The sequence below is a fragment of the Microtus pennsylvanicus genome, chromosome 2 (assembly GCF_037038515.1).
Source record: "Microtus pennsylvanicus isolate mMicPen1 chromosome 2, mMicPen1.hap1, whole genome shotgun sequence".
Taxonomy (NCBI): domain Eukaryota; kingdom Metazoa; phylum Chordata; class Mammalia; order Rodentia; family Cricetidae; genus Microtus; species Microtus pennsylvanicus.
Genome location: NC_134580.1, coordinates 11,324,362 through 11,337,962, shown reverse-complemented (window position 1 = coordinate 11,337,962; position 13,601 = coordinate 11,324,362). Strand labels below are relative to the sequence as shown.

The window sequence follows — 13,601 nt, the reverse complement described above, 5'->3', positions numbered from 1 at the left end:
GGTCTCTCATTAGTAGACCTTACAGCCCAGGCTTGCTGCGGTGAAGGGATGCAGGAGAACATCTTCTGTAGCTAAAGGTGACAGAATCCAGGAGGATGAGCAGGATCCTGCTGTGCTGTCTGGGGCCATCTCTCCAGACCGGGGAGAGTGCTCTCAGCAAGCATGTAGGACAGATACAATGTGTTATACTCATTATGAAAGTTCAAGAATCTTGGAAATTTGGGAGTTTCTGGGACCAGGAAGAACATGGAATCATATTGTACCTCTCAAGGCTCATCTTCTTCTCCATATAATCTGAGAGCAGAGAGAAGTATCCCAAAGACCCTGAAATCTATAGCATGCCCTTAGACAGAACAGAGTGCAGACTGATTTTGATTTTGCTTTTGTGGGGGAAAAAAATGTCCTCCCACTGACTCTCTGTCATGGAATGTTAGGGAAGCCCACACAGCCCATCAGTAGTCAGACATTGAATTTTGTAATGTTCAGGACCAAACACTCACCAAGCTGGGGTAACTTTACTTGGCAGGCCTCCTCCTTGTTGCCTACAGGAATAGCCACATTGTTTGCCAACTTCTCTTCTTCCCTTTTTTCACCCTTTATTTTTATTGTTTATTAAATTAATGAGTATTTGCTTGCATGTGTGTGGCGCCTGAGGAGAATGGGAGTGCACATGGGATCTCCAGGGACATGAGTCACAGTTAGTTGTAAACCTCCTGCGGGTCCTGGGAATCAAGCCTGGGTCCTCAGGAAGTCAGTATGCTTCACTGTCAGGACATGTGGACTTCCTCTTTCCCCTTTTAGTGGATCTGGAAGGTCTTACTCTAGTCTGAGGCGATGGCCTATATTTCCTTAAGCTCTGCATGTGTGGCATGTCAGATGAGTGACTTTTCTATGTCCCTGGGAGCAGGGGTTCTCTGGACATTTGTCCCCCAAGCTCACAGTCCTCAGCCTAACATAATCAGCATGCGCAGCTGCCATGGAGTCTGCCCACACCTCCTGATGCTTTCCCTGGGGAGGGAAGAAGAGGTGGGAAACTGAGGCAAACTTTCCTAGAGCGCTCTGGCTCCTCTTGTCACTCAGACTGAAAACAGGCTCTTAACTCAAACCATAAGACAAAGGACAGCCTTGCTACCTTTATTGGGGACCAGAAGTCAGTTTCTCCTTCCTGACCTTATGTGGTTGTAGTGATTAATTTAATATGTTTTCAGAAAGACCTAGGAGTTGTGATGTGCCCATGAGGTAGCTGACTGGAGATGAACTGTGGCCTGTGGTCATATTCATGGTCATCTTCTTTTAATGGTGGACCTGATTCAATGGTGCAATTTCTGGAATTTCAACTCCCACCAGACCCTGTGCCACAACTGGGCAGGGACATGCAGTATATCTTACACACACACACACACACACACACACACACACACACACACACACGTCAATGAAGAGCAACAGAAATTACAGCACCTCTAGAAGCATACAATGGTGCCGAAGCCACAAGAGAGACAGGAAGTTGGACAGCCACATAAAAAAACACACAGAGGAGAGGTGGAGACCTGAGGAGAGGCAGGTGTGACAACTAGCATCCAGGCCTAGCCACGAGGTCTCAGAAGTTACTCTGGGAGGGTCCTGGAGCAAACCAGGAGGAAGTCACCAGCCTTAGCTTATTAGTGATCAGAGCACAGTTGTCTCTGTCCCCCTCACTCCTGACCACAACCCAGGCTGATGTCCTGACTCCCATTCACAGCTCCATTCAGGCCAATTTGGAGCAGGAGAAATATCTGTGTCTGTGCTCCAACCTCATGTCCTATGAACCAAGTGTTCAGTGGAGCCTCAAATGATCTATATCCATTTTGAGACAATGTCCTCAGGTTCCCAGAGCTCTGCCTGTGTGGCATATCACACACTGACTTCGCTATACCTTGTGATCCTGCACCTTGAGGAAGGGTCCACTGATCCTCTGCCCACTGTGCTCACAGTGCCAAACCCTGCATAACCACTGTGTGCAGCTCCCCGAGGAGAAGCTGAAGCTAGTCCCATGGATAAATATCCATCGAGAGAAGAGAAAGCATAAACCTCTGAGGCTGACTTGCCCTGGACTTGCCCGACGTCTTGTTACACAACCTGACTGAACAGTAAACACACCTACTTGGCTCAAGGCAGAGAACAAAGTGCAGCCTTCTCTTCTTCATAAGGGACCAGGTACCCAGTCTGTCCTCAGAGTGTCTTTCCTGATCCTAGGTGTCTGGAGCAGGAATTCCCCAACCAGCCTGGGAAGCAGGGGCAGCCATGGCACTGCTGACTGGAGATGGCCTGTGGTCTGTGGTCCTATTCACGGCCATCTTCTTGCTATTGCTGGACCTGATGCACCGACGCAAGTTCTGGACTTCCCGCTACCCTCCAGGTCCTGTGCCCCTACCTGGGCTGGGCAACCTCCTCCAGGTGGATTTCGAGAACATGTCGTATAGCTTACACAAGGTAAGAGAGATGGCAGTGGAGGGCAGTAGAGGTCATGGTGCCCCCAGCAGTACGTGGTGGTGCTGATGCCACGGGATAGACAGAAAGATGGCCACTGAGAAGAAGAAGGCTTAGTGGTTGCCCTGTGGCAGTTGCTTCTGGGTCTGAGGATACTGTGGACTTTCTAAGAGCAGAGGTTCAATATGGAAAAGGCCATGGAGGCAGGCGTGGAGTGTGATTGGACAGGACAGAGGTCAGGGAGGCCCCAGGTCCTTTGTGATCCCTTCAGTGGGCGAGGTCTCAAGGTCTGTCAGTCTGGAAAGCAAAGTAAGGAGTGAGGCTGCGTCTGCTGTAATCTCTTGCTGCTGTGAGGTCTCAGGCCTTGCTGCCCATCACAGGAACCTGAAATTTCTTCATGTATAGTGGGGTATGAAGGACATTTCTCTGGCAAAGTGACCTCTGAATAAGCACTACTATAAGAACTTTGTTGACTTAGAAGAAAGAAGTGTGCAATCATAAGGTGTCATACCTCAGGCTAGAGATGTAGGTCAGTGTCAGAGCATTTGTCCAGCACAGGGCAGGATCAAGGTTCTATAATGTGTAACATGCAAATGAACACACGTTTGCACACATACACATATACACACAGAGATACATGTGCTTTGCATGGATCTTCCAGTCTGCTAGGGATCTCCATTTTCTAAGCACTTTGTCCCTCTACTTCAGCTTCGACAGCGCTATGGTGACGTGTTCAGCCTGCAGATGGCCTGGAAGCCCGTGGTCGTGATCAATGGACTGAAGGCGGTGCGGGAAGTGCTGGTGACATGTGGAGAGGACACTGCTGACCGCCCTCCAATGCCCATCTATGATCACATGGGCTATGGGCCCAAAGCAAAAGGCAAAGAGCTATAGTGGGGACAGGGCAGAGAGAATAGGGCTTGAGGAGCAGTGACCAGAAGATGGACAGGGCCTAATGGAGGGGAAGTGCTCAGATAATGGAAGGGAAATCACTGCATGGAGGGTGGAGCCTCCAAAGCTGCACGTGCTGATTGTGATAGCAAAGTGCTGGGGCGCTGATGGCTCAGACTGACCACAGGGAAAGGTTGGGAGCAGGGCAGACAGCACAGCCACGTATCCTTGGTTACACACAGATATCCCTGCAGGTGTGGTGTTAGCTCCTTATGGGCCCGAATGGCGAGAACAGCGGCGATTTGCTTTGTCCACCATGCGAGACTTTGGCCTGGGCAAGAAGTCCCTGGAGCAGTGGGTGACAGAGGAGGCTGGACACCTCTTTGACGCCTTCACCAAGGAGGCAGGTGGGTGATGGGAATATGGTAGCCATATGAGCAGGCACTTATGAGCAATATCATGACTTGCTTGCATCTCTGCTCCTAGGCCAAGCATTTAATCCCACCACCCTCCTGAACAAAGGTACATGCAATGTGATTTCATCCCTCATTTATGCCCAGCGCTTTGAGTATGAAGACCCTTTCTTCAGCAGGCTGCTCAAAACGTTACAAGAAAGTTTGGGAGAGGACACTGGCTTCATTGGAGAGGTATGAGGCTCACGACAGTGTGCATTTATGCTGTAAATCCTATCAGAATAAATATTCATTCAGGGGCAATAGGTCGACAGCCTTGTGGGATAGTCAAATGCAGGAAGAAAGACTTTGACCTTGGCAAATCTCATATAACAGGAAGGGAGAAAGGGAGGAAGGTCAGGAACTCTAGCAAGGGGTCAAGGCCCTGCCCCCTGTCTACGTGAAAACCACATAAGACTGTCATATTTGTAGAGTAAAATAGGCATTTGTTCACCTTGGGCTTAAAACAACCTACAGAAAGGACCTGAGGACGAAGCAGGTGATGTCTGGGGACAAATGGACCCTGAGTCCTTTATGGAAGAGGCTGGGAACCAGAAAGGAAGAAAGGAAAAAAGGAAGAAAAGAGAAAAGGAAAGAAAAAGAAAAAAGAGGCCTGGAACTAGTCTGGTTCAGGCGAACACTGAGCAGAGTAGCATCCAGGGTCAAGAGAGATGGCCTGTGGGTGAAGGAACTTCCCAAGGAAGCCTGGAGATCTGAGCTGGATCCCTGGGACTCACATGGGAGATAGATCCTACTCTAAAAGTTGTTCTCTGACCTCCAAACAGGAGTCTTTGTGCACATGTACGTGTGAGAGTTTACAAACAGGCACACACACACACACACACACACACACACACACACACTAATGATTCTTAATTAGGAATAAAAACAAGTAGGCCTGCTTTTTTCCACAGGTGCTGAATGCAGTCCCAGTGCTCCTTCGCATCCCTGGGCTGCCTGGCAAAGCCTTCCCCAAGCTGACAGAGTTCATGGACTCAATGGATAAGATGTTGATTGAGCACAAGGGAACCTGGGACCCTGCCCAGCCACCCCGAGACCTGACAGATGCCTTCCTGGCTGAGATGGAGAAGGTGAGGACAGCAATAAAGATGGGGACAGGGCCTTTGGGCTGAAGCGTTCTGTGACTGGTGATGCCAGGGAAGTGGAGTTTGTTTGTCATCCGTGACCCCAACACCTGTGGTCTTGAACACAATGGTGGATCATGTTGGGGTTTACTGCCTTTGTCCCTGAGCCTACCTTCTCTGTCTGCCCAGGCCAAGGGGAATCCTGAGAGCAGCTTCAACGATAGGAATCTGCACGTGATGGTGGCTGACCTGTTCTTTGCTGGGATGGTGACGACCTCAACCACACTGTCCTGGGCCCTGCTGCTCATGATCCTACACCCGGATGTGCAGAGTGAGCCTGGCTGAGCCTGTGAGGGAGGGTGAGGGAAGAAAGATAGAAGTATTTGAGAAGCATCTGGGGCTCCACTATCACCTTGACCCAGACTCCCACAATTCTGATGGCAGTCTTAAGTCACCTACTCACCCAGTGCTAGAAGGTCAAGTTAGAACCAGTAAGGGACTGCCTCGCTGAGGGGAGGCTGTTCCTCCAGGCCGCGTCCAACAGGAGATCGATGAAGTCATAGGGCAGGCGCGGCGTCCAGAGATGGCAGACCAGGCCCGCATGCCCTACACCAATGCTGTCATTCATGAGGTACAGCGATTTGCAGACATCGTTCCAACCAATGTACCACATATGACATCCCGTGACATTGAAGTACAGGGCTTCCTCATCCCCAAGGTAGGCATGGTCACCTTTGTCCCAGGTGTCCAGGGACACCACTAGACAAAAAAAAAGGCTATAAAGTCCAAGACCACAACATCCTGGATTTCCACATAGTGGAGGGACCAGCCTGGGTGTGAGTACACTGCAGCCATTGCCCAGGATCCCCAGGGAAGAGGATGGCTAGTGGAATAAGCCACAGGATCGCAGGGATGCTACACACAGGGGCAGCTTCTGATTTGGGTACTTAGGGTGGCTTTGTCATATGACCTTGTATGGTACCAGAAAATGATACCAAGGGGATCTGAGTTTGAGGTGAATGAAAGAACCCTGTGTATAGAAGGAGAGGTTGTGCATGTGACCATGGTAACCAGGGTATTGGCAACCATCACAATCCATGTTCCACCGTGTGCCTCCTGCCAGGGGACGACCCTCATCACCAACCTGTCCTCAGTGCTGAAGGATGAGACTGTCTGGGAGAAGCCCCTCCAATTCTATCCTGAGCACTTCCTGGATGCCCAGGGCCGCTTTGTGAAACATGAGGCCTTCATGCCATTCTCAGCAGGTCCTGTGGGATGCCTGTCTCCATGTCTCTTCCCAGGGTGCCTTGGAAGGTGAAGCATCTATCAGGCCCCAGACTGACTGAGCCCTTCTTCTACTTACAGGTCGCCGAGTTTGCTTGGGAGAGCCCCTGGCCCGCATGGAGCTCTTCCTCTTCTTCACCTGCCTCCTGCAGCGCTTTAGCTTCTCGGTGCCCAGTGGACAGCCCCGACCCAGCGACCATGGCATCTTCTCATTGCCAGTGACCCCAACCCCCTACGAGCTCTGTGCAGTTGTGCGCTAGCAAGGACAGCAGCTCCATCTTTCTCCCCAGCTTGTGCTGATTGATGTCCAATAAACCTGATCGGTGGTTGCCACTCAGATTTCTGGTCCAACCCCATCCTTGTCTCCACTTTGTCCCAAGATAATAATCTACAATCAGTTTTTCCCCTTTGCCCCAGACCTCACCTAAGAACAACTTTAATGTTGTGAGAAAAGTGTTTACTGAGGCAAGAGCTGAGGCACAGGCCTGCCGTATAGCACAAGGAGGAAGAGGCAAGAAGATTGCATGTTCAAGACCAGCCTGAATTATAGAGCCTGAAATATCTAATGTGATCCTTTGTCAAAAAAAAAAAAAGATGGCAGGTGGAGTAGATCAAGAGGTGATGAGGAGACAGAAGAGGGGAAAATGGGAAAATGAAGGGGAGCTCTGAACAAAGTAGGAAGTTTGTTGTGCTGGTGTTCAATGATTGAGCCAAGATCACAGGTAAGACCCATCTATGGCTCCTAGGTTGGTGACAAGCCACAGACAGAAGTCAATACTCTATGTTTCTAGTGAGGAAATGTGAATGGCTTGTGCTGGAAATCCAAACAATTCTTGTATTGATGACAGATGTTGTATAGGTCCCTGAGATCCTGAAGGGCCACAAATGGTTAAGAGGTCTCTCATTAGTAGACCTTACAGCCCAGGCTTGCTGCGGTGAAGGGATGCAGGAGAACATCTTCTGTAGCTAAAGGTGTCAGAATCCAGGAGGATGAGCAGGATCCTGCTGTGCTGTCTGGGGCCATCTCTCCAGACCGGGGAGAGTGCTCTCAGCAAGCATGTAGGACAGATACAATGTGTTATACTCATTATGAAAGTTCAAGAATCTTGGAAATTTGGGAGTTTCTGGGACCAGGAAGAACATGGAATCATATTGTACCTCTCAAGGCTCATCTTCTTCTCCATATAATCTGAGAGCAGAGAGAAGTATCCCAAAGACCCTGAAATCTATAGCATGCCCTTAGACAGAACAGAGTGCAGACTGATTTTGATTTTGCTTTTGTGGGGGAAAAAAAATGTCCTCCCACTGACTCTCTGTCATGGAATGTTAGGGAAGCCCACACAGCCCATCAGTAGTCAGACATTGAATTTTGTAATGTTCAGGACCAAACACTCACCAAGCTGGGGTAACTTTACTTGGCAGGCCTCCTCCTTGTTGCCTACAGGAATAGCCACATTGTTTGCCAACTTCTCTTCTTCCCTTTTTTCACCCTTTATTTTTATTGTTTATTAAATTAATGAGTATTTGCTTGCATGTGTGTGGCGCCTGAGGAGAATGGGAGTGCACATGGGATCTCCAGGGACATGAGTCACAGTTAGTTGTAAACCTCCTGTGGGTCCTGGGAATCAAGCCTGGGTCCTCAGGAAGTCAGTATGCTTCACTGTCAGGACATGTGGACTTCCTCTTTCCCCTTTTAGTGGATCTGGAAGGTCTTACTCTAGTCTGAGGCGATGGCCTATATTTCCTTAAGCTCTGCATGTGTGGCATGTCAGATGAGTGACTTTTCTATGTCCCTGGGAGCAGGGGTTCTCTGGACATTTGTCCCCCAAGCTCACAGTCCTCAGCCTAACATAATCAGCATGCGCAGCTGCCATGGAGTCTGCCCACACCTCCTGATGCTTTCCAGAGAGTAAGCACCTGGGGAGGGAAGAAGAGGTGGGAAACTGAGGCAAACTTTCCTAGAGCGCTCTGGCTCCTCTTGTCACTCAGACTGAAAACAGGCTCTTAACTCAAACCATAAGACAAAGGACAGCCTTGCTACCTTTATTGGGGACCAGAAGTCAGTTTCTCCTTCCTGACCTTATGTGGTTGTAGTGATTAATTTAATATGTTTTCAGAAAGACCTAGGAGTTGTGATGTGCCCATGAGGTAGCTGACTGGAGATGAACTGTGGCCTGTGGTCATATTCATGGTCATCTTCTTTTAATGGTGGACCTGATTCAATGGTGCAATTTCTGGAATTTCAACTCCCACCAGACCCTGTGCCACAACTGGGCAGGGACATGCAGTATATCTTACACACACACACACACACACACACACACACACACACACACACACGTCAATGAAGAGCAACAGAAATTACAGCACCTCTAGAAGCATACAATGTGCCGAAGCCACAAGAGAGACAGGAAGTTGGACAGCCACATAAAAAAACACACAGAGGAGAGGTGGAGACCTGAGGAGAGGCAGGTGTGACAACTAGCATCCAGGCCTAGCCACGAGGTCTCAGAAGTTACTCTGGGAGGGTCCTGGAGCAAACCAGGAGGAAGCCACCAGCCTGAGCTTATTAGTGACCAGAGCACAGTTGTCTCTGTCCCCTTCACTCCTGACCACAACCCAGGCTGATGTCCTGACTCCCATTCACAGCTCCATTCAGGTCAATTTGGAGCAGGAGAAATATCTGTGTCTGTGCTCCAACCTCATGTCCTATGAACCAAGTGTTCAGTGGAGCCTCAAATGATCTGTATCCATTTTGAGACAATGTCCTCAGGTTCCCAGAGCTCTGCCTGTGTGGCATATCACACACTGACTTCGCTATACCTTGTGATCCTGCACCTTGAGGAAGGGTCCACTGATCCTCTGCCCACTGTGCTCACAGTGCCAAACCCTACATAACCACTGTGTGCAGCTCCCCGAGGAGAAGCTGAAGCTAGTCCCATGGATAAATATCCATCGAGAGAAGAGAAAGCATAAACCTCTGAGGCTGACTTGCCCTGGACTTGCCCGACGTCTTGTTACACAACCTGACTGAACAGTAAACACACCTACTTGGCTCAAGGCAGAGAACAAAGTGCAGCCTTCTCTTCTTCATAAGGGACCAGGTACCCAGTCTGTCCTCAGAGTGTCTTTCCTGATCCTAGGTGTCTGGAGCAGGAATTCCCCAACCAGCCTGGGAAGCAGGGGCAGCCATGGCACTGCTGACTGGAGATGGCCTGTGGTCTGTGGTCCTATTCACGGCTATCTTCCTGCTATTGCTGGACCTGATGCACCGACGCAAGTTCTGGACTTCCCGCTACCCTCCAGGTCCTGTGCCCCTACCTGGGCTGGGCAACCTCCTCCAGGTGGATTTCGAGAACATGTCGTATAGCTTACACAAGGTAAGAGAGATGGCAGTGGAGGGCAGTAGAGGTCAAGGTGCCCCCAGCTGTACGTGGTGGTGCTGAAGCCTCAGGATAGACAGAAAGATGGCCACTGAGAGGAAGAAGGCTTAGTGGTTGCCCTGTGGCAGTTGCTTCTGGGTCTGAGGATACTGTGGACTTTCTAAGAGCAGAGGTTCAATATGGAAAAGGCCATGGAGGCAGGCGTGGAGTGTGATTGGACAGGACAGAGGTCAGGGAGGCCCCAGGTCCTTTGTGATCCCTTCAGTGGGCGAGGTCTCAAGGTCTGTCAGTCTGGAAAGCAAAGTAAGGAGTGAGGCTGCGTCTGCTGTAATCTCTTGCTGCTGTGAGGTCTCAGGCCTTGCTGCCCATCACAGGAACCTGAAATTTCTTCATGTATAGTGGGGTATGAAGGACATTTCTCTGGCAAAGTGACCTCTGAATAAGCACTACTATAAGAACTTTGTTGACTTAGAAGAAAGAAGTGTGCAACCATAAGGTGTCATACCTCAGGCTAGAGATGTAGGTCAGTGGCAGAGCATTTGTCCAGCACAGGGCAGGATCAAGGTTCTATAATGTGTAACATGCAAATGAACACACGTTTGCACACATACACATATACACACAGAGATACATGTGCTTTGCATGGATCTTCCAGTCTGCTAGGGATCTCCATTTTCTAAGCACTTTGTCCCTCTACTTCAGCTTCGACAGCGCTATGGTGACGTGTTCAGCCTGCAGATGGCCTGGAAGCCCGTGGTGGTGATCAATGGACTGAAGGCAGTGCGGGAAGTGCTGGTGACCTGTGGAGAGGACACTGCTGACCGCCCTCCAATGCCCATCTATGATCACATGGGCTATGGGCCCAAAGCAAAAGGCAAAGAGCTATAGTGGGGACAGGGCAGAGAGAATAGGGCTTGAGGAGCAGTGACCAGAAGATGGACAGGGCCTAATGGAGGGGAAGTGCTCAGATAATGGAAGGGAAATCACTGCATGGAGGGTGGAGCCTCCAAAGCTGCACGTGCTGATTTTGATAGCAAAGTGCTGGGGCGCTGATGGCTCAGACTGACCACAGGGAAAGGTTGGGAGCAGGGCAGACAGCACAGCCACGTATCCTTGGTTACACACAGATATCCCTGCAGGTGTGGTGTTAGCTCCTTATGGGCCCGAATGGCGAGAACAGCGGCGATTTGCTTTGTCCACCATGCGAGACTTCGGCCTGGGCAAGAAATCCCTGGAGCAGTGGGTGACAGAGGAGGCTGGACACCTCTTTGACGCCTTCACCAAGGAGGCAGGTGGGTGATGGGAATATGGTAGCCATATGAGCAGGCACTTATGAGCAATATCATGACTTGCTTGCATCTCTGCTCCTAGGACAACCCTTTAATCCCACCACCCTCCTGAACAAAGGTACATGCAATGTGATTTCATCCCTTATTTATGCCCAGCGCTTTGAGTATGAAGACCCTTTCTTCAGCAGGCTGCTCAAAACGTTACAAGAAAGTTTGGGAGAGGACACTGGCTTCATTGGAGAGGTATGAGGCTCACGACAGTGTGCATTTATGCTGTAAATCCTATCAGAATAAATATTCATTCAGGGGCAATAGGTCGACAGCCTTGTGGGATAGTCAAATGCAGGAAGAAAGACTTTGACCTTGGCAAATCTCATATAACAGGAAGGGAGAAAGGGAGGAAGGTCAGGAACTCTAGCAAGGGGTCAAGGCCCTGCCCCCTGTCTACGTGAAAACCACATAAGACTGTCATATTTGTAGAGTAAAATAGGCATTTGTTCACCTTGGGCTTAAGACAACCTACAGAAAGGACCTGAGGACGAAGCAGGTGATGTCTGGGGACAAATGGACCCTGAGTCCTTTATGGAAGAGGCTGGGAACCAGAAAGGAAGAAAGGAAAAAAGGAAGAAAAGAGAAAAGGAAAGAAAAAGAAAAAAGAGGCCTGGAACTAGTCTGGTTCAGGCGAACACTGAGCAGAGTAGCATCCAGGGTCAAGAAAGATGGCCTGTGGGTGAAGGAACTTCCCAAGGAAGCCTGGAGATCTGAGGTGGATCCCTGGGACTCACATGGGAGATAGATCCTACTCTACAAGTTGTTCTCTGACCTCCAAACAGGAGTCTTTGTGCACATGTACGTGTGACAGTTTACAAACAGGCACACACACACACACACACACACACACTAATGATTCTTAATTAGGAATAAAAACAAGTAGGCCTGCTTTTTTTCCACAGGTGCTGAATGCAGTCCCAGTGCTCCTTCGCATCCCTGGGCTGCCTGGCAAAGCCTTCCCCAAGCTGACAGAGTTCATGGACTCAATGGATAAGATGTTGATTGAGCACAAGGGAACCTGGGACCCTGCCCAGCCACCCCGAGACCTGACAGATGCCTTCCTGGCTGAGATGGAGAAGGTGAGGACAGCAATAAAGATGGGGACAGGGCCTTTGGGCTGAAGTGTTCTGTGAGTTGTGATGCCAGGGAAGTGGAGTTTGTTTGTCATCCGTGACCCCAACACCTGTGGTCTTGAACACAATGGTGGATCATGTTGGGGTTTACTCCCTGTGTCCCTGAGCCTACCTTCTCTGTCTGCCCAGGCCAAGGGGAATCCTGAGAGCAGCTTCAACGATAGGAATCTGCACGTGATGGTGGCTGACCTGTTCTTTGCTGGGATGGTGACGACCTCAACCACACTGTCCTGGGCCCTGCTGCTCATGATCCTACACCCGGATGTGCAGAGTGAGCCTGGCTGGGGCTGGAAGGGAGGGTGAGGGAAGAAAGATAGAAGTGTTTGAGAAGATAGGGGCTCCACTATCACCTTGACCCAGACTCCCACAATTCTGATGGGAATCTTAAGTCACCTACTCACCCAGTGGTAGAAGGTCAAGTTAGAGCCAGTAAGGGACTGCCTCGCTGAGGGGAGGCTTTTCCTCCAGGCCGCGTCCAACAGGAGATCGATGAAGTCATAGGGCAGGCGCGGCGTCCAGAGATGGCAGACCAGGCCCGCATGCCCTACACCAATGCTGTCATTCATGAGGTGCAGCGATTTGCAGACATCGTTCCAACCAATGTACCACATATGACATCCCGTGACATTGAAGTACAGGGCTTCCTCATCCCCAAGGTAGGCATGGTCACCTTTGTCCCAGGTGTCCAGGGACACCACTAGACAAAAAAAAAGGCTATAAAGTCCAAGACCACAACATCCTGGATTTCCACATAGTGGAGGGACCAGCCTGGGTGTGAGTACACTGCAGCCATTGCCCAGGATCCCCAGGGAAGAGGATGGCTAGTGGAATAAGCCACAGGATCGCAGGGATGCTACACACAGGGGCAGCTTCTGATTTGGGTACTTAGGGTGGCTTTGTCATATGACCTTGTATGGTACCAGAAAATGATACCAAGGGGATCTGAGTTTGAGGTGAATGAAAGAACCCTGTGTATAGAAGGAGAGGTTGTGCATGTGACCATGGTAACCAGGGTATTGGCAACCATCACAATCCATGTTCCACCGTGTGCCTCCTGCCAGGGGACGACCCTCATCACCAACCTGTCCTCAGTGCTGAAGGATGAGACTGTCTGGGAGAAGCCCCTCCAATTCTATCCTGAGCACTTCCTGGATGCCCAGGGCCGCTTTGTGAAACATGAGGCCTTCATGCCATTCTCAGCAGGTCCTGTGGGATGCCTGTCTCCATGTCTCTTCCCAGGGTGCCTTGGAAGGTGAAGCATCTATCAGGCCCCAGACTGACTGAGCCCTTCTTCTACTTACAGGTCGCCGAGTTTGCTTGGGAGAGCCCCTGGCCCGCATGGAGCTCTTCCTCTTCTTCACCTGCCTCCTGCAGCGCTTTAGCTTCTCGGTGCCCAGTGGACAGCCCCGACCCAGCGACCATGGCATCTTCTCATTGCCAGTGACCCCAACCCCCTACGAGCTCTGTGCAGTTGTGCGCTAGCAAGGACAGCAGCTCCATCTTTCTCCCCAGCTTGTGCTGATTGATGTCCAATAAACCTGATCGGTGGTTGCCACTCAGATTT

The 13,601-nt window shown here is 50.3% G+C and overlaps 2 protein-coding genes across 2 annotated transcripts; both read left to right on the top strand.

The window, feature by feature from the left end:
• Nucleotides 1-2,211: 2,211 nt before the first annotated feature.
• Nucleotides 2,212-6,520, top strand: LOC142843165 (cytochrome P450 2D20-like). Its single transcript, XM_075960113.1, has 9 exons — nucleotides 2,212-2,472; nucleotides 3,178-3,349; nucleotides 3,615-3,767; nucleotides 3,847-4,007; nucleotides 4,727-4,903; nucleotides 5,087-5,228; nucleotides 5,428-5,615; nucleotides 6,021-6,162; nucleotides 6,263-6,520. Exons 1-9 carry the CDS (start codon nucleotides 2,284-2,286, stop codon nucleotides 6,439-6,441), a joined length of 1,503 nt encoding a protein of 500 aa, XP_075816228.1. The 5' UTR covers nucleotides 2,212-2,283; the 3' UTR covers nucleotides 6,442-6,520.
• A 2,789-nt stretch (nucleotides 6,521-9,309) lies between these two features.
• On the top strand, nucleotides 9,310-13,598 carry LOC142843168 (cytochrome P450 2D20-like). Its single transcript, XM_075960116.1, has 9 exons — nucleotides 9,310-9,561; nucleotides 10,267-10,438; nucleotides 10,704-10,856; nucleotides 10,936-11,096; nucleotides 11,807-11,983; nucleotides 12,167-12,308; nucleotides 12,506-12,693; nucleotides 13,099-13,240; nucleotides 13,341-13,598. The coding sequence occupies exons 1-9, from the start codon at nucleotides 9,373-9,375 to the stop codon at nucleotides 13,517-13,519; spliced, it is 1,503 nt and encodes a 500-aa protein (XP_075816231.1). The 5' UTR covers nucleotides 9,310-9,372; the 3' UTR covers nucleotides 13,520-13,598.
• The last annotated feature ends 3 nt before the right edge of the window (nucleotides 13,599-13,601 follow it).